We start from the raw sequence: 19441 nt of genomic DNA, 5'->3' as shown, positions 1-19441 counted from the left end.
GCCCCCGAGCCCATCTCGTGCCCCGCGCGCTCACGGGAGCCCCGGTGCACCAGATCCTCTGCGGTGCCCCCGCGCTCTCCGCTGCCCACAATCCCCTCCCGTGTCCCCCGCGCTCTCCGGTGCCCCGGCGCAGCAGAGGCGGGTGCAGGGCACAGCGCAGCTTTATTAATAGAGTGCTCGGTGCGGAGGCCGCGGGGGCGGCAGCGCGGGGGCGCGGTGGGGGCGGGGGGGTGTCCCGGGCCGGGGCGGCCCGGCCGGCCGGTGCTCACGGGAGGAGGTGGCTGTGCAGCGCCAGCAGCTGCTCCGCGCTCAGCACCAGCCGGTGCAGCTGCCCGCGCCCGGGCGCGCACGGGAACGTCACCTTGCCCACGTAGACCGAATCCGCCTGCTGCTCCCCGCGGGCCTGCGCCAGCGCCGCGCGCTCAGGCCGCGGCGTGTGCCCCGTGCCGCTGTGCCCCCCCGTACCAACATCCCCCCGTGCCGCCATCCCCTCGTGCCACCATCTCCCCGTGCCACCGTCCCTGTCCCATACCACCATCCCCCTGTGCCACCGTCCCCCACCCCGTGCTGCCATCCTCCCCATGGCGTGTCCCCCCCATCACCATCCCCCCGTGCCACCATCCTCCTGTGCCCTGCACCACCGTCCCCTCCTCATGCCACCACCCCCCCGTGCTGCCATCCCCCCAGTGCCACCGTCCCCCTGAGTCCTGCACCACCATCCACCCCTGCCACCATCCTCCTCCTGGCATGTCCCCCCCATGCCACCACCCTCCCTGTGCCACTGTCCCCCCGCCTCGCAGCCCCCCCATCCCCGGCCCTTACCTTGAGGAAGGAGGAGGAGGGGAAGGTGGCAAAGTCGGTGGGGACGTTGGCACCCGGGTGCTGCAGAACCGTCTCCTTCATCACCTCGTCCTGCGGGGCACAGGGCCGCGTTGTCCCCTGCAGCGCCGCTGTCCCCGCGCGCCCGGCGGCGCCCCCGCGGCACGGCGCCTTACCCGCAGCCGGTCGATGCTGTCGCTGAGCACCTTCAGCCGCGCCGTCTGCTCCAGCAGCCGCGCCGCCGGGCTCCCCGCTGCAGACACGCGCGTGAGGGACCGCGCCACGATGCCACCAGCGCCGGCCGGACCCCCAGGGCCCCCCAGCACCCGCTGCCACCCCCGGCCAGCGCCGCCCCGGCCCCAGAGCTGCCCCCGGGGAGTGGGGAGGGAGGGCACGGGGCCGCCCGCTCGTGCCCCACGTCCCCCCGCGCGCGGCGTGGGCCCTACCCGCCTTCCTGCGGGTGATGTCCACGACCCTGGCGTTGGCGCTCAGCTGGTAGAGGGTCTCCAGCAGCTGGCTGGTCTTGCGGTAGAGGCTGCCCGAGGCCGCCTCGTCGCCCTGTCTGTCCTTGGGCAGCGAGAGCTTGGGCACGTGCAGGGGCGCCAGCCCTGCCAGCTCCATCTTCATCTGCGCTCCCTGCGAGCAGCGGGACGAGCAGTTAGGGGCAGCCTCTTCAGGCGGGAGGAGTGTGAGCACAGAAAGGGCCCAAGGGCAGAGGGAAGGAGGTCTCCAGCTCAAACCAGAGAAGAAAGAAGGGGCAGGACGCTCCACACCAACACGACCAGGACCCCCCTGACCTCACCTTGAGCCGGTTGTTCTCGTTCTTGAGGTGCTTGATGGAGAGGCGCATGGCATCGATCTGCTGCAGCAGCAGCGGCGAGTCCTTCACCTGCACGGGCCCCGAGCCGCCCCCGGGCGCCTGTGCGGGGCCCACACCTGCAACGAGGGCGGCGTGAGGCTGCGCGGGACGGGCGCTGCACCGCAGCACGGGGCGCGACGGGCAGCGCGTGGGCAGCACCACATGCAGCACCCGGGCCGCCCGCGCCAGCAGCATCCCGCAGCCGTGCCCAGCTCCCGCTTTCCTGCTCCCCGCGGAGCCGGGATTGCTCGGCGGGTGCCAGGCGGCCGCAAGGAGCCGCTCCGCACGCGGCACCGTGGCCATCACAGCACGTTCATGCTCTCTGCTCTGCCCCGGGCTCTGCGGACGGCGCCAGCGCAGCCCCAGCGCCCCAGGCCTGACCCAGCCGGTGCAGGGGGTGCCCGGGCCCCGGTCCCTGCCCGCATGCACTGCTGGGGCGGCGGTGGAGCGCTCGCATGCCCATGCAGTACTGTACCTCGCTGTGGGTCCTCTGTGGGGCGCGAGGCACAGGAGAGACAAGGAGAAGCAGAGTTAAAGCGGGAGCCGAGGCTGGAGGAGCCCCTCTGTGCTGCCTCCTCTCCAGCACCCGCCTGCGGGCTCCGTGGCACCGCGGGCTCTGCCGGGCACCCGCACGCAGGGCAGCACTAGCCCCAGCTGCCCAGGCTCTGCCCCCACTCCAGGACTCCCACTCGGAGCCTCCCGAAACAGCCCCTGAGCCCCGGCGCAGCCAGGGACAGCTCCGTGCCCGCCGTCCGGGCGCCCTGGGCTCTGCTCCGCTCCCTGCGACTCGCACCCAGCGCAGTCCCATCCCCGGCTCCCGCTGCAAGCAGGGGCTTGCCAGCAGCCTGGCGCCAGCCACGGGCTCCAGGCTCCAGAGCAGGAGCTCGGGTGGAGGCCAGGGCTCCCTGTGGGCGGGAACTGCCACCTCCGGGAAGCAGAGTGGGCCCTCGTGGTGCTCCCCGAGCACCCGGAGCAGCCCCAGGGCAGGAATCACCACCCACTTTGTGCGGAGCGGGCTCCCGCTGAACCAGAAGGACAAGGAATCTGCACCAGGGTGCTCCGCAGCCTCTGCCGCAGTCCCGAAGGACAGAGCCCACGGTTACAGCGTCCTGCTCCCAGCAGAGGCCCACAGGCAGGGCCTGGGCATGGCACACAGGGACCTCCCTGTCAGCCAGCACCCGCTCCTGCTGCTGCGGCAGGAGCAGGGCAGAGCTCACATCTCCCATTCCTGGAGCCAGCCAGGAGGGACGCGGCTCATCCGTGTCCCGGAGCGACGCGGGAGAGGAGGGAGGTGCCGAGCACAGCGGCAGGGCCATCCCAGCGGGCAGCAAGGATGCAGTGTCTGCACCGCAGCCCCGCGGGAGATCGGGGCTGGTGGCACCAGCACTTGGCAGCCCCAGGGGACCCGAGATGCGGCACCAAGGGACAAGCTGCAGGGCCCCCTGACGGCGGCACCGAGGGGTGACCCTGTCCGTCTGCACAGGGGGGAACTGCTGGGCGCTGCAGGGACCTACAGGCCCAGCAGTGCCCGGCCCCTCGGGTACTCTGGCTCTCGGCAGGAAGGCCAGGCTGGGCGGAAGGGCCCCACTGCAGCAGGCCCCATGCCGCCTCGCGGGGTCCCCCCATGTGGACACAGCACTGCTACTCCCCAGGGAGCACCTGGCTCCTGCCCCACACTCCCTTTGCAGCCTGCAGTGCCCTACGAGTTGCTGAAACACACGGTGCTTTGGGCACTGGCTACGCACCTCCCGCGATGCCAGACACGATGGAGGCAACTCCGGAGGCCGGGGCGCCGCGCAGCCCCTCGATGGTTCTCTTGGACTGGTTGTTCAAGCGCTGCTTCAGCTCCACTTTCTCCGACTCCAGCTGGTCGATATCTGCCTGCAGAGCATCCATGGTCTCCTCAAACTCCCTGTGGGAGGGAACAGAGCCACAGGTCTGACCGGAGCTGTTCCTCCCGAGGAAGGAGACAGGCAGCTCAGGATTGAGATCTCCTAGCCCAGGTACACCCTGCTGCCACCAGGCACCACCTCGAAAAGCTTCAAGCACAAGCAAGAGAGTTAGGAGCCGCAGCAGTTCCTGCTGCGCGTTGCAGTATCACGCACAGAGGAAGCATTTATCAGTGCTGAGCCCAGCACCTCCTCAGCTTCCCTACAGAGCCCAGCTTTCCGTCTACCACACAATCCTGCCTCCCTCCACCCTGCAGGGTTGCACTCCCTGTGTGTCAGCCGCCTTCCTCTGCCATGGGCCGCCCGTGGCGAGAGACCCTCGCAGCAAAGTGGGAAAACATGCAAAGGGAATAAACCTTCCCCAAAGAGCATGGGAGCGGGGCCTCTCCCGGGACTCCTGCTCCCACGGTCAGCGGGCGCTGGTTCCTCTGCTCATCCTCCGCTAACCCGAAAGGCTTCCAGACCGCCCAGCCAGGGCAGGCGGGCTGCTCTGCAGCAGGGCCTCTCCATAGCCAGCCCGGTTTGCAGCCCCCCGCTCACACTCACTTCTCCTTCTTTTTGAGCAGTGTCTGGGTCTCATCCAGCTTTGTCTGTATCTTTTCCACTCGGTCATCTGCATCCTTGGATGCGCTGTCCAGCTTCTTCTCCAGGAGGCTGAGCCGCACGTTTGCTTCGCTGAGCTCCTCGCCCTGCAGCAGCAGCAGGAGAGCCGCACGCTGCAGGGGCTGGGGCGCTGCGGGAAGCCTCACGCACCCAACGCCCACCTCGCTGCCCCAGAACAGCACGGGACACAGGGACAGCCCCGAGCAGGGAGTCACGGGGCCACACGGCAGCAATGTCTCCAGGATTGCCGATCGGGACTGCAAACCGTCTGCTCCGGGGCTGGAGCACCCGGACTGGGCAGCCGTGGTGGAGCTCAGCTGCAGACACAACAGCTTACCTTGATCTTGAGGGATTTCTTCAGCTCTTTGATCACCGTCTCCCTGTCCTCCAGCTTCAGCCCCAGCCCCTCGGCATCGGTGATCTCTGCCCGAAGAGCTGCTGCGCGCAGGTCGGCGGGTGGCGTGGGCTGCCACGGACACCACGGGGACAGGACACGGTTGGTATTGCACGGAGAACCCCAGAAGCAGCACAACGGGTCACTCAGCAACTGGGGGCCCATTCCCTGCCTCCCTGTAGCCCGCGGGCATCTCTGGCACCTCCCTGAACCACAGCCCTGCCAGCAGACATGGCCTGAGGGTGCGGGCAGGGCCAGCGCCCCAGAGCTCTGCCAGGACAAGCGGGCAGCCCAGCCCGATCCAGGCCCTCGGGCAGCCCCTCGGCTGTGCCCTCCTCCCGGCCTCCAGGCCCACGTGGGCACCATGCCCAGTGCCCCAGCTCTGCGGTCACCCCTCACACCTATTCGCCGGGGACTCCCTTGCTCCTGTGTCTTCATCAAGGCTATCGGCAGCTGCCTGCCCAGGGGGAACCCGCAGGCCGCGGGGCCACGCAGAGAGCAGCCCCTCTCAGCAAAGATCTGCGGGACTGAGGGGTGACAATTCAGATGCTCCGGCTCTGCCCGAAACTCCTGCCGTAGCCACAACCTACCTTGGTCTGGGGCCTGTCAGCATCATATTCGCCCTCCTGCATGGCCGTGGCCATCTTGTTCATGGTGGCAATGAGGATGCTGCAGGACTGGCGCAGGCACTCGTACGGGTTGATGCCCTGGGCGCCGTAGATCTGCAAAGGGCAGGGAGGCGCTGGCGGGCGCCCGCAGCCGGGCGCAGAGCCGCAGCCCCGCGGCGCCCCGGCCCGCAGCGGCCCCGGCGCGGCCCCGCGGCCTCACCTGCTCGCTGGCCTTGAAGGCCAGGTCCTCCAGCCTGGCAGCCTGCAGGCCCTCGTTCTCCGCCAGAGGCGCGATCAGCTGGGCGCCGGCGGCCGCCACCTCCTGCAGCACGGCCACCACCCACGTGAGGTGCTTGCGGCAGTCCAGCAGCGTGTCCGACACCTGCGGGCGAGCACACACGGGCCCGTTGGGAAAGGCAGAGCCGGCCGGGAACGCCCGCAGAGGCCATGGAGCTGCTGCCCTGCTGCCTCGCAGGCACTGCGGGCGGCTGCAGCGCCCGCCTGCGCTTCAGGCCAGGTCCTGCTCGGGCAGTGGCCACAGGAGCCCGGGCAGGGCAGGGACCCGCTCACCTGCTGCCCGAAGCCCAGCGCCGCAGGGATGCCCGGTGCGTCCGTCCCCGGCATGCGGCGCCTGATCTTCTTGCAAAACTGGCGAATGTCGCTGCACGACGTCTCCAAGTCCTTGAGCAGGATGGCGAGGTCGGAGGCCTCTTGCCCAGCCTAGGAAGCAGAGGGCGCCTTGGGCAAACGCACCGGCGCTGGGCCGGGCGCGAGGGAGCCGGCTTGGCGCCAGCACCTACCTGCAGGAAGGAGCGCAGCCTGCCCACCTCGACGCCCATGCAGTCCAAGGCACTCTGCGTGAACTGTGGGCACAATGCAGCACCGTGAGCCCGGGGCCAGCCGCCCGCCGCGACGCCGGGCTCTCCTGGAGCAGGGAACGGCCCAGGCAGTCACTAGGCTCTTGTTCTGCCCCTTGGGGCACAGGACGCAGTGCTGATTCCCCAGGGCTTAGGAAAGGACAACGCATCCCTTGGACACAGGTTTCCAGCACTTTCCTTGCTGCTCCTCTTTCTTGCTTACCTGCGTGTCTGCAGGGCAAATGCCTCGCATCTTTTTCCCCTTTCCCTAACCAGGGAACCCACATCACTCATGTGACACAACACCCAAAGGGAACAGGAGAAAATATGACTGTAACAGGGAGGCCAGAAGTACTTCAACTCACAGAACAATCTCAGGGGAGCAAAAGACAAAAAGGCAGAAAACGCGCAACAAAAAGAACCAAATTATTTTGCTCCATGTCACCTTAATGTGGTCGGCCAGCTGCATGGTGCAGTCCTCAGCCTGGTCAGCCAGGTGGATGCTATACAGGTGCTGCAGGAGGAGAGAGACAGGGCACCAGAACTCAGCATCCTTCGAGTGTCGCCACACACCCAAGCAAAGCAACCAAACCAAGGAATGCAAAACAAAAGGAACGCTGACAGTTTGGCCTACTTTTGTACTGGAAGCGAAAGCGGTTGTGGTGACAGCCTGACCAGGTGCCCTGATCTGCTGCTGTTGTCCTCCAGGGGAGCACTGGTGGCCTTTAGTTTGACAAGGCCAACGGCCTCAACATCCCGGTACAGGAATCGAGGGCAGGAAAGTCATTATTTTTTCTGCCCTCCCTCTCTCCCCCCAGGAACAGAGGACGCAGCCACCGAGTCCCAGAGCTGCAGGTGTAAGTCCTGCACACCCAGGTGCAACACATGCTATCCCAAGAGTTGCTATCCCAAGACCGCTTCTCAATGCGCCACATGAACACGGTACCCGAGGGCACAACTTGCAGCTGCTGAAGTGCTGCAGAGATGCGGCCAGGTCCATGCCCTGCCCGTCGGGAACACCCCGGGGTTGGGGCTTCTGGCTCCACGGGTCCTACCTGGTAGTATTTGATAGCTTTGGTCAGGGGCTCCACGTTGACCGTCTCATCCAGCTGGTCCTTGTGCAGCAGCTCGATCAGGAAGTCCAGGGAGCGCTCATGGACACTCATCTCGGGGTAGAGCATCCCCACCTTCTTGTACACCTCAACACTGCATTTGTTCAGGGCCCTGGCAAAGAGATGGAGACACACTCAGCTTTAGGGGAACAGGCAAGTGCTCCCGGCAGCAGCAGTGCAGGGCTTCGCTTCAGCTGGACCCCAAGCAGCAGGGAAGCTGCAGAAACGCCGCCAAAGGTCAGAATGTCTGCAGGAAACCAGGGCATGAGATTGGGAGGCTGCTGGGGAGCTGCAGGGAAGGGAGAACAGAACAGAGATCGCTTTGGGTATCTCAGTTGTGACTTTCTGAGACAGAATCCAGCGCTGCAGGCAGAGATTTACCATCTCACACCAGTGACAAGAGCAGCCTCTAACGAGCTCATTGGTCACGCTGCTGCAGCAGCGCAGGGATCTTTCAGCGCTCTGCTCAAACTGAGCCCTCTCCCGGGAAGCAAAGCCCAGCAGGGCTCGCAGTGATTGTCCGCCCTAGCGCAGCACTTCTGGTCTCCCAAGGAATTTCCAACATCTGCAGAAGGTTGGAAATCTCTTTCCGTGCTTGCTGTTGTCATGGCATTGGCCAGGGACTGGATCATATTAGTCAAGCATTTAGATTCCTCCTTGATGTTCCAGAAAACCTTCCCCATATGACCAAGCACTGGGCACTCACGGAAGAGGGAGCTGGGCTGCAGGGAAGACTCGGCTCTCAGCATCTGGAGCCCAGCAGGACTCCCAGACACAACCACGCTCAGTGGCAGAGTGTGACACATCTCCTGGCAGGATCAGATGGAAAACCAATGTGCCAGGGCTCCTTCTGGCCTAAAGAAATGGTCCCAGCTGCAGAACGAGCCGCTCACACTGGGGAGCCGGGTCCCTTCACATCCCACTTCAGGGAGGGAACAGGCAGGGTGCTGCAAGGGACGTGAGCGCTGCCAGCGCGTCGCAGCACAGGGAACCCCTCGGATCTTTTCCAGCCTGGCTGCCAAAGCGGCTGCCGCTGCAGCGCGGCCCCCGCGCTGCGGGCACGTCTGGCCGGGGCGACGCGGCCGAGCCGGCTACTCACTGTTCGTATTTGTGCAGCGTGGCCTGCAGCAGGCTCAGGGAGTAGACGAGGCCGGCGGCGAAGCTGAGCTGCTCGCCCTGCGCGCCCCGCAGCCCGCTGCGCTCCGCACAGCTCTCGCTCAGCTCGAACTTCTCCTGCGCCTGCTTGCTGATGAGCTCGGCCTGCCGGGGAGAGGGCGACGCTCACACCTTCCCGCGCACCGCTCCTTGCCCCTCGCCCGCAGGGCAGCCAAAGCGACACACACCCCTACACATAGGCATTGTATGCATGCAAGCTTCTCTGGGAAAAGGGGTCATGAGTCCAAGAGGGTGTAAGGGGACAGCTGGCAGGAACGGCAGCCCCAGCAGTGCTGAAGGCAACCACGGCTCAGCGCCCGGACCGGAGCCCGGCTTGACCCACCACCACCACGGCCGGTGCTGCAGCCGCTGATCTGCTGCAGGCTGCGGCAGATGCTGCTGCTTCCTTCTGCCCCTGCTGCCCCAATCATTTGGAAGTGTTTGAGCAAGGAAATATTCAAACCCCCAAATTCACCTGGGACACAAAAGAATGGAAACATCTCCCACAGGGCTGTGTCTGGAGGCACAAGGCATTTGGAGGTGACACTCCGAGCCCCACGAGGCAGCTCAGGAGACAGGGCCAGCTCGGAGCTGCAGGGAAGCACTTGTGCTGCCTCTGCCCACGTCCCTCTCTCCAGGCAGCGCCCAAAGCCCCGCAGCAGCCGGGCCCCGTCGCACCTTGCAGATGAGCCGGGGGATGAGCAGCAGCACCAGGACGCAGTCGTGGTCCCCGCCGTGGCGCAGGAAGCTCTCGGGCATGAAGGCCGTGAGCAGGGAGACGTGCCGGTTGGCCTGCTGCACCTCCATCTGCCGCAGCTCCATCTCGATGGCCTGCGGGAGCGGACGCGGCGCGCTCAGAGCAGCCCGCCCTCTCCTCCCCTGCGCACGCAGCCGGGTGTTGGGCCTCGGCCGGACTCTGCTCCTGGGACAGCGCTCGCACCGCGCTGCACGGCCACGCAGGGACAGTGCCACTGCCCCGGCACACACCGGGCTCCCGTCCGGACCGGGGGGCTGCAGCCCTTGCACGTGCTGGCCCGTGACCCCACAGAGGCAGAGCTGGTGCCATCCTGCGGGAACTGCCCTGCCTGACCAAGGCTCCCTGCACCCCCTCACAGAGCCCGTGCCGGCCCTCTCCCCGTGCTGGCATCTTCCTCCCTGCCGCTGCAGGAGAACTAATCCAGAGCAGGTCTCCTCTGGTCCCTGTGGCAGGCAGGAGGATGGAGACACCTTTACTGGAGGTATCTGGAGACGGCTGCATTCTCGCGACGCGCACCCCAAAGGGAGGATGCCAAGACCTGGCTGTAAGGCAGGCCGGGGCACCGGGACCCTCCTGGCAGACCTGGCCTTTTCTCTCCTGGGAACAGTGTTAATTGCTGTGGTCTGAACTACCTCCTCCTTGCAAGGACTTTGGGAGACAACAACAGGCCCCAGTGAAGAACAAGAAGACCCGAGACCCAAATATAACTGCTAGTTGGAACCACCACATGGCAGGTGGGGAATTAGGAGCATGAAGGTGTAACGGCCCAGAGATTTCTTTGCTCAAGAGGGTCCCTCTTTGGAGGCACCCAGCTGTAGCTACCACACGTGTGTCACTAGGTTTTATTTTGCTCTATTTGACTTGAAACTTCTACTTCAGCAGGAACCGGGGCTGAGATCCTGTTATGGTACCTGGTGACTTCCCACATTCCACCCCGCAGCCCGCGGTCCTTCAGCTCCTGCCAGTCGCCTCAGCCTCCTTGGACCTCAGCAGCCCAACCCGAGTGCCCCCCGAACACCAGCCCCCGTGTCCGGCCCCTTGGAGCAGCCCCTGGCGCCGGCGCCCGCAGTCCCGCCGCCTGGCGCCACGTCCCAGCGCTGCCGTCCCCAGCCGGTGCCAGGCCGGGATGCGCCGCGCGCAGCTCGCACACCCGGGCACGGCTCTCCTGCCCCCTACCTTGGCGTGGGCCTTCGTCTCCGCAAACTTGATCTTGAAGTCGAACATTTCCGGAGGGGGCTGCTGCTGCTTCTCAGCAGAAGCTTCTTGTTGACTCATGAGCTCACGATTCACATCCTGAGCGCAGAGAGAAGCTCTGATCAGGAGTGTTCAGCTAAAACAGCGCCAAGGAGAGTCGCGACCCCACACGCTCTGCAGCACCTCCACATCTGGTGCCCAACATCCCTTTTGGGGACAGGGGTTCCTTGCGCTACCAGGGAATCACAGGATGAAAACGAGGAAGGGAAACACCAGCCTGTCCCAAACCCTCAGATCACAGCCCGTTGCTGTCCTTGTGCACTCAATATCCATTGATTTCATACTGCCAGCAAAGCCAAGGAGAACCACAGGCAGTGCCGGAACAGGCCGGGCCAGCCAGCCCTGCCCAGGCCCTGGCTGCAGCGTAAGCAGCGCGACACCCGCGGGCTGCAAGGGGGGTTTGCCCTTTACAGCAACAACATCCTACAGCTGTCGCGCTGCCAACGAGCCCCATCTGGACACGGGCAGGAAGGGGACCATGAGGAGCTCGAGCACTCCAGCACTGCTGGGCGTCCCCAGAGAATCCATCAAGGAGCCCCCTCCACCAGGACTCGGCCATCTGTTCCCTGCTGCCTTGGTGTGCCAGGGTCCGTTAGGAGGCACCACGATGCTGGGCCCAGGACGCTCTTGCTTCCAGGCCCCTCTCCTGCCGCGCTCGCAGCGCGGGGCCGTGTCCCTACCTGCAGGTGTGCAGTCAGCTCCCGGTACTTCTTGATGGTCTGCTGGTAGTCAGCCACGGTCTCCTGCGCCGCCTCCACGCGCTTCTCCGCTTCGCGCACCCGCGCCGTGGCCATGTCCAGCTGCTCCCGTAACTCCAGCTCGGTCTCCCGGGCGTTTTCCTGCAGCTCATCGTTCATCTCGTTCATGGCTTCCTGCAGGGGAAGGAGGGCCCCGGGATGCCGTCGCCCCACGGTCAGGGCAGGCGGCAGCGCCGGCACGGACGGGACGCGCAGATGCGGCGCTGAGTGCGGCGGCTTTCAAGGGCTGCCCAGCCCGCCCGGACTCTGCTCCCGCCGCGGCCTCGGGCACCACGTGCCAGGCATCGGCCCGGCCACGCGGGAGCTCCCCAGCCTCCTCCAGGACGCCCAGCTCACCAGGTCTCCAACGGTCTCGCGCAGCTCCCGGACCTTCTCTTCCAGGTCTAGGTTTCTCTCCGTCAGAGTCTCCACCATCTCTTCGGCACCCAAAGCGGCATCGACCTGCAAACACACATTACAGTCCAGCCCAGCTCCCGAAGCGCTGCCAGCAGCAGCTTGGAAGTGCCTTTACACCCCCGCAGGATCTCTGTGACTAGCTGGGGACGTGAGTGACATCCCTCTCCCCAGCCCGAGGTGCCTGCTCAGGTGGGAAGGGCACGGGCTCCCTCCCAGGGTCCATATCCAGCAGGACAGCAAGTGACAACACAGAGCTACCAGCAACGAGCCCAGCGGCAGCTCAAGCAAAGGCCGTGGCGAAAGAGGGGCTGGGCTCTGGCTCCTGCAGTCATTACTGCATCTTTGCTGCAGTGTCAGGATGGGATGTTGAACTGTTTCAGGTCAGTGCAAATGATGCTGACCCTTGGCTGAGTCTTTGCAAACTCCCAGGGCTTTCCAGGCTCCCCATCCCACCGTGGACCTGTGAGAGCGGGTACAGGCTCACCACACTTATGTAGAGATGGGCACTTTGGTCTACATATGAACAGGTACCACTTCTGCCAAGAGCCCCCTCTATAAAGCCCAGGCTAATGCTCCCACAGCGGGTGCCCACAGACCTCGTGGTATCAGCTCCTGGAAACAGCTCCGTGCCAGGAGCTGGCCCTGGCCTGCCCGACAGCAGCTGCCACGGCTCAGAGCAGCCCCCGTCCCCGCGATGGGCTCACCTGCTCCTTCAGCTCGTCAACCGTTTTCTCCGCCTGCTTCACCTCCTCCTGCAGCTTCTCCCTCTGCTGACGCAGGGACTCCAGCTCCGTGTTTTTCTTCTCCATTTGCTTCTGCAGCTTCACATGTTCCTGCTTCTCGGAGGCCGACAAGTCCCGCATCCTTAGAGAGAGCAACCAGGCTCAGCGCAGGCACTGCAGCAGCTGAGGCCGTTCCCGTCCCCAACGGCGCTCTGTGTCCCCTGTCCCACAAGCAGGGCCAAGAACCCTCTCTTTGGGTGGCCCCAGCCACAGTGGTGGAACAAGCAGAGCTCGTCCGAGAAGTGACTTTCAAAGGGTCTTTCCAAAGTTTGGGAGTGGGAATACAGAGATCCGCAAGGTGCTCGAGCTGAGCTCATATATTTTAGGGACAAACTACTCTAAAAGCAGGCGGTCTGCAGCTGAATGCAGAGCTGCCCCATCTGCCCCGGGGACGTGGTGTCTGCAGCCTCCCGTCGCGGCGCAGCCGGGCACCGTTCCCCACTGCAGGCACAGCAGGTTCCCGAGACCAACTAGGAACCGTGAGGACGGACATGAGTCAGGGCCTGAAACGGCACCTTCCTCTGAAGGTGTCAGAGCCACTGGAGGGACAGGAGGAGGAGACAGTGGGAAAATGAGGAACAGAGAGCTGAGACGGGAAGAAAAGAATAATTGTAAATGGGGCAGCCTAAAGCACAGGCAGGAAGAACTAAGTGAACAAAGGAAAATACCACATTTTCAGTCTTTCACAGTGCAAAAAGGGTCAACAGGAGAAAACACAAGGCAGGACACAGCCAAGGCAGGGTGCTCCACCACAGCAGGGAGCCAGGGCTGTGCTCACACGTGTGCAGCGCCCACTGCAGACACCTCTGTCCACAGGGCATGAGGTGCCTCTGCAGTCAGCTGGGAGGGCTGAGTGTCGCACTTTGAACAGTTTCATTATCCATCCCATCCCAAACACACGCTGGTCTGGAAGCCCTTGCAAAGCAGTTTGTGTCCCGTACCAGCAGGGCCTGCTGCACAGCGAGGCCGCCTCCTGCTCCTCTCCCCGTCACCTGTCCCTGCCTACGGATCACGAGCGTCGCTGAGCGGGGCCGGTTCTGCGGTGAGCCCGATGGAGCACGCGACGCGCTGAGCCAGGTCCCCAGGGACACGGGGTGTGACAGGGAGCAAAGCTGCGCTCACCAGAAGGACCTGGACCACTGGGCTAGAGGACACGCAGAAAGGAAAGCCCTTGCCCTTACACAGGGAAAGGCCCCAACCAGTTTGGCCAGGAAACCTCAGGCTGGGATGTGTCTGGAGAATGATCCCACACAGGCTGCTTCCATCAACCTGCAGCATGGAGTCCTGCTGCTTTGGAGAAGCCCAGTGCTGCATGCCCAGAGAAATGAAAGAGGGCACAAACTGCCCCAAATGGCTCGTTCTCCCTCTATACATTGTTCTCCAGGAACAAGGGGCTCTTCTATCACGCCTAAGTCCCTGCAGGCTGAGTCACACAGGGGAGCACACAGAGCTCAGCGGGCCCAAGAGTCATTAGCAGCTTTTACCACGTGTGTGCGGCAGCGCGCTTGGCACTGACACAGGCTGTCACTTCACCGAGGAGACAAGCTCCATGGAAGGACCTGCATGGGCACCCAGCCCCTCGTGCCACCGTGTGTTTCCTACCTTACAAGGGCTTCCTTGAGCCTCGCGTTTTGCTCTTCTAGCTGTTTGACCTGGTAACTGGACGCTGCTCCATCTGAGCCTGGGGAAAGGAGGCATATTGAGCTGTGCAGAAACAGCAGCTGCTCCCCAGCCCCACCTCGTCAGCACTAAGCGACACTGCAAACACCATTAAGAGGACAGCAGAGTCCCAAAGGGAAATGGATCAGTCCCTCTGCTGCAGCTGAGCTAAGCGAGGCCGGAGCGCGATGCCGCTGCTCCGAGATGGAGCGTTAGCTCAGACGAGGAATCGTGGGATCATCTTGCAGCAGAGCTGCGCTCATCGAGCGGCCCATGCGCAGCTGCCCCGGCCCCTGCCAGCGGTGAACACAAACCCAGATGAGCTGCCGCTCGTCAGCGAGCTCCGCGTCTCCCCACAGACTCTTCCTTTGCTCCCCACACTGCCTCACGCCCTACGGACTCTTGCCCAAGCCCCATAGGAGCAGCAGCTGCTACTGCCTCTGCAGCGGGGCCTGGCCCCGCAGCCTCCTGAGCTGTCCCGTGCAGGTCCTGCAGCACCTGCAGGCAGGGCAGGGGCACAGAGCAGCGCGGGGCTGCACTGGGAGCTGCCGGGAAGCAGCAGCCGCGGCCATGCCACCTGAGCGCACCCTGCCCCACGCCTCTCCCACCTTTCTCTTCTATCTCGTGCTTCAGGATCTCCAGGTCCATCGTGAGATATTCCACCTTCTCCTTGAGCGAGTCCACCTCCTGCTGCAGGGACTCTGCTCGCTCCTCTGCCATCTCCTTGTCCAGGGTTGCCATTTCGATCGCGTCAGCAGTATCTGCCATCTCCTCCATGTAGCGCTCCTTGGCTTCCAAGGCATCTTTGGCTTCCTGCAGTCAAGCACAGAGGGGTGACGTGGAGACGAGCAGTCCCAGCCCCAGTGGCCGCTGCACCGGAGGCTGCAGGCGCTGCGGGCACCAGTGCTCCAGCACCCGCGCAGCACAGCAGGGCCGGGGCTGTGAGCAGCAGTCCCTGTGCTCCAGCCATGCCCAGCGCTCCTCGTCCCGTCTCCGTGCGCCGCCCAGGACAGCCTGGTTCCCTCCTCTTCCTCTCCAGCTGCTCCTCAGCAGGTATTTACGCCCCTTGCTGAGGTCCCAGGGCCCCCTGAGACCTCTCTGAGGACATGCCAAGCTCCAGGGGACCGAGACGTCCGACCTGCAGGCAAGGACAGCTCCGAGACCATCCCCTGGCTCCAGCTGGGTCCCTGCACAGGCGCAGCACAGCCCGCAGTGGCTTCATTAATGCTGCATTTGAACAAAACACGGGCAAGCAGCTCGTTTAAGTGGCAAATACTGGGTGGAGGTGAGCACGCTGCTCCGGTACAGAGCACGCTGCTCTAACACCACACGGAAATGAGCCAGAAGAAAGACGAGCTGCTGCTTCTACAAGCAAAACGGGAAAATAAACTGAACGAAAACCACCTTCCCCCACACAGGAAAATAGGAGAAGTACGGAGGTAAAGCAGCAAACAACAGAAAGCTTTCAAGACACCCAGCTCTCAGGACATCACAAACCTTGGGCCGGCAGCAGCAAGGGCACATGAGCAGCAGCGAGCGCGTTGCTGCCGCCTGCCATCGTGGCAGACCTGCCAAAGTGGGGCCGTGTTCTTAAAGCCACAGCTGCTGCAATATATTGATGTTTGCAGTAATTTGCCGGAACCGCTCAGTGTTTGGAAGGTGGCACTGGCAGTCTGCGGGCAGCTCCGGCACTCAGAGCACTGGCACACACGCAAGTACAGATCAAACTAGGGAAATGGGGCCGCTGCCACGCTCACATATTTATCTTGCAATGTGAGGGGGTGTGTGACTTGTTCCTCGATTTCTTGTGCTTCTGCTAAAGCAAACCGTCCCTCACTGTGACCTAACCAGCACAGGACTGCAACTGCCTCAGTGCAGACACTAATTCTTGGCTCCATCAGCGGCTCCCGCCTCAGGGGCCAAGTTGGGTTGGAAGGGTCCGGCCGTCGGGAAGCCGCCCGGAGCCCAGGATGCACCAAAGCTCTGGCATCTCCATGCGAATGGGCAGAGCCCCCCAAAGGCGGGGGGCTGACGGAGTGCCACAGGAGGGAGGAGGCTGTTCACTCGTTAGTCAGAAGACAAGATTTGGGAGAGCTCGGAGTTTAATGCCAGCTGGTGATATCTCACCCAGAAGAAAACCATATAATTAGATTTTCAGCAAGTGAATTAGCCCTGGCACCACCAGGGCAAGCCCCAGTGTCCACACCGCACAGCCCCTGGGAGCACTCACCTTTTTGGCCTCCTTTAGACGCTTCTGCAGATCAGCCTGCTGTTCCTGCATTTTGCTTTTCCATTCCTGCACCTGCTCCAGCTGGATCTTGTACTTCTCCAGCTCTTTAAGTTTTGCCTTGTCTTCATTTCGCTTTATCTTCAGAGTCTCCAATTTCTCCTCCAGGTCCCTGACTTGAGCACGCAAGTTCTCCTCCTCCTACAAGGTGATGCCAAGAATTACCAACGGGAGCAGCAAGAGCCTTTGGAGAGAGCTCCAAAAACTCTACTTCCATGCACAGTTAGCAAAACCTTAGAACCTGCCCCAAAACCCAGCCCTTCTGTTGCCATTACTGCTGGGGTCGCTGTTGAAGAGTTTCACTGCAGAGCTGCAGCCATCGAGTCTATCATCCCTTGATTAATCCCTTGATTTTCCCACCCCCCGGATGGACAGGGATGCTCCTCAGCAAACCGTGGCAGCCCGCCCTGCAGAAGGTGCTCAGCGCCTTGCCGCTGGTTTCAGAGGGATCTGGGCTTGTGTTTACAAATACAAATATAAATCAAACTAGACAGCCAAACCCGCCCTTTGACAATATATTTTTTCCCTGCTATTCAGGGTCAGAATGGAGTAGTGGCATGCAAAACCCAGCAGCATTTTTCCCCAATATCCCGTTTCGCCGCCCCGTGCCCGGGCAGCGCTCACGTGCCCGGACGGTACGGCACAGATTTTGACCAAGCCTCTGCAGGTGCCCAGCTGACCCAGGAAACCCGAGCAGATTTGGCCACGTAGGCGGCCACAGCGCTGCGGAGCAGAAGGGCACCCGGTCCCGTGGGCCTGGGGACCCACCAGGGGTTCTGCTCCTAGCTGCTCTTCTCTTTGCCCTCGTGCCCCACATCTCTCACAAGCTCTCATTTTATCTAACTAACACAAAGCAGGACAGAAGTCACGATAAACTATTCTAAAGAACAAAAATGGATTGGCTGTGCCAACAGAGTTGTTAGAAACACCCAGGTTACAGAAAGGCTGGGTGTTGGCAAGGGCCTGCGTGTCTCAGGGCGGGCGGTTTAGGGAGGGCATCTGCTGGCTCTGGCCACTCCAGCTCAGCTGACACCAGCGGGTGACAGGGACGACATCCTTACCCCATCCTTGGACCAAGTGGGGACAACCCTTTCCTGTGCCCAACCTGCAGACACCGGCTCTGATGCAGAGCCTTGAACCATGGTCACCTTCACCTGTGGCCTAGGGCCACACTCATCCCATGGGGACCTGGACGGCAGAACATGCATCGAGTTGGGCAGCCTCAGCACCCGAAGGGGCTTCACAGCTTTGGTCCCTCTGTTTGTCCCTATCCAAAGCCCTGCCAAGACCTCCGACTCCCTCTCCCAGGTGCCTGGTGCTTTGACTGCTCTGCCGTTTCCCTTTAGACTGCAGCACTGGGCAGAGCCTGTGAGGGGCCAGCCCAGGATGTGCGTGAGGCTCCTTGTCCCCCTTCTGCCCTGTACCCCGTGACCAGACTGCCCCCAGAGCCCGCGAGCAGCCGCCCCGGGACGTGCGGGTGGTTCCTTGTCCCCCTTGTGCCCCGCACCCCATGACCAGGCTGCCCCCAGAGCCCGCGGCAGCCGCTCACCTTGGTGGGCGACAGCACTGGCGCTGCCACCGGGGAGGCCAGGGCAGGCGTGGGGATGACGGGGGCCACGAGCGGCGTCTGGGCGGGCGTGCTGGGCTCGCTGCTGCTCATCTCCCCGCCGGAGGCCGAGGCCGAGCCGGAGGGCCCGGCCGTGCCGCTGGAGGCCGCCGAGCTGCCGGTGCGCGTGGGCTGCAAGACACGCGGGGACGGGTCGCAGGGGCCCTGCAGGGCACTCGCGCCGGCCGGGCGCCGCACTCTGCCCCGAGCCCCCCGGTGCCGCCACAGGAGGAGACCCGCGTCCCCACCGCGGCCGAACCGCGCGCGGGGCTGGAGATGCCCCCAGCCCGGCCTCGCACCCTCCTGCCTGCCAGGAGCCAAGAGGCAGAGTGGGCACCACGGCGCAGGCGCTGCCGCGGGGCCGGAGCCACCTCCCGGCCGGGGACACTGCTCGGCTGGAGCCACCCCCTGTGGCCACCTTTACGGAGACTGGCCAGGAGCAGAGGGCAGGACAGAAGCCAGGCAGGGCCCGGACCCCAAAGCAGGGCTCTGGGGGGCTGCGGCCTCCGGACACGCAGCGGAGCAGAGCGGGCGCTGCCGGAGCCCACACGTGTGGGAGGAGCTGGCAGCGTCTCCCCATGGGCACTCCCACCGCGCCGGCCACAGCCGTGTCCCCCCGGCTGCCCCCGGGCCTGCGGGGACACGCGGTGGCAGCGGCGCGCAGGGGCGTGCAGCCGCTCACGAGGCTCCCGCGCCTCCATGGCTGCACTGAGCCCCGGGGCGAGCACTGAGCCCCCGGGAGCAGAGCGAGGAAACAGGGAGGAGCGGCAAAACTCAGAGGCCAGGGGAGAAAAGCTGGGGACGCCTGAAGGGCCAGGCCTGGCAGCCGTGACCATGAACCGCACGGCTGCGGCCACAACGGCTGAGAAGTCACCCAGGCGTCTGCCCGAGACACACACAGTGCAAGGAACGGAGGCGAGCAAGCGCACAGGCTTCTGCAACCGGCCAACAGAGGTCAAAAGGGGAATACACATTGTCTCTAATTATTATTCCACAAATTCTGGGGAAATTTCAGGAAATACCTAGATACCTGTCAGTTTTAGGCTGTATATTTTCCCATTTTAGTGTTATTTTCCTGTGTATCATTACAAAATTTACGGTCAGACTCGATGAACTCAAAGGTTGTTTCCAAGCGTAAGGATTCTAGGAACCTGGATTCCTCCTGCTCAGAAAGCAGCAGCCCCGTCGCTGCGTGCGGCCGCACGTCAGAGCAGCGCTCCGCAGCCCTCCCGTCACCCGGCACGGAGCGGCGCCACCGCAGCGAGGACCGGGAAGCGGCGCCCATGCCGGGGCCGCCGCTGCCGTCCTGGCCGGCAGCCTCCCTGCAGCTGCCCTTGCGCGAGGCCGCAGCGGGCAGGGCCCTGCCTGGGAAAGGTCCCCACGCACCGTCCCCGAGGGTCGCTGGAGGAGGATCGAGGAGCCCTCGCGGCTCCTGCAGGAGCAGAGCAGCGTCGGGGGAACCCCCTGCACGGCCTGGCCGCGCACAGCGTCACGGGGACCCCCTGCACGACCGGCCACACGCGGCATGGGGACCCGCGGGCAGCCCGGCTGGCAGCTGCCGCACGACCCTGGTGCCTGGGGCAGGG

The 19441-nt window shown here is 63.9% G+C and overlaps 1 protein-coding gene across 1 annotated transcript in view; it reads right to left on the bottom strand.

Moving 5' to 3' along the window:
- Positions 1-265: 265 nt before the first annotated feature.
- The window catches only part of DCTN1 (dynactin subunit 1), a 34882-nt gene continuing 15706 nt past the window's right edge, over positions 266-19441 (bottom strand). Inside the window, exons 5-28 of the mRNA XM_088526499.1 lie at positions 17799-17987; positions 16193-16390; positions 14571-14775; positions 13906-13984; positions 12226-12385; positions 11462-11566; positions 11048-11239; positions 10290-10406; positions 9035-9187; positions 8301-8461; positions 7145-7313; positions 6535-6603; positions 6033-6095; positions 5803-5952; positions 5453-5614; positions 5215-5346; positions 4568-4696; positions 4174-4316; positions 3424-3590; positions 1622-1755; positions 1233-1455; positions 996-1072; positions 823-912; positions 266-403 (exon numbers count right to left, since the gene is read on the bottom strand). Of these exons, the coding sequence (XP_088382625.1) occupies positions 266-403; positions 823-912; positions 996-1072; positions 1233-1455; positions 1622-1755; positions 3424-3590; positions 4174-4316; positions 4568-4696; positions 5215-5346; positions 5453-5614; positions 5803-5952; positions 6033-6095; positions 6535-6603; positions 7145-7313; positions 8301-8461; positions 9035-9187; positions 10290-10406; positions 11048-11239; positions 11462-11566; positions 12226-12385; positions 13906-13984; positions 14571-14775; positions 16193-16390; positions 17799-17987 (3405 nt within the window). The remainder of the gene's footprint in view (positions 404-822; positions 913-995; positions 1073-1232; positions 1456-1621; positions 1756-3423; positions 3591-4173; positions 4317-4567; positions 4697-5214; positions 5347-5452; positions 5615-5802; positions 5953-6032; positions 6096-6534; positions 6604-7144; positions 7314-8300; positions 8462-9034; positions 9188-10289; positions 10407-11047; positions 11240-11461; positions 11567-12225; positions 12386-13905; positions 13985-14570; positions 14776-16192; positions 16391-17798; positions 17988-19441) is intronic.

The sequence above is a fragment of the Tinamus guttatus genome, unplaced genomic scaffold (genome assembly GCF_059628265.1).
Source record: "Tinamus guttatus ecotype Peru unplaced genomic scaffold, ASM5962826v1 Tinamus_guttatus_pri_ptg000247l, whole genome shotgun sequence".
NCBI lineage: Eukaryota > Metazoa > Chordata > Aves > Tinamiformes > Tinamidae > Tinamus > Tinamus guttatus.
The sequence above is the reverse complement of the archived record's forward strand: the minus strand, read 5'-3'. Positions and strand labels throughout refer to the sequence as shown.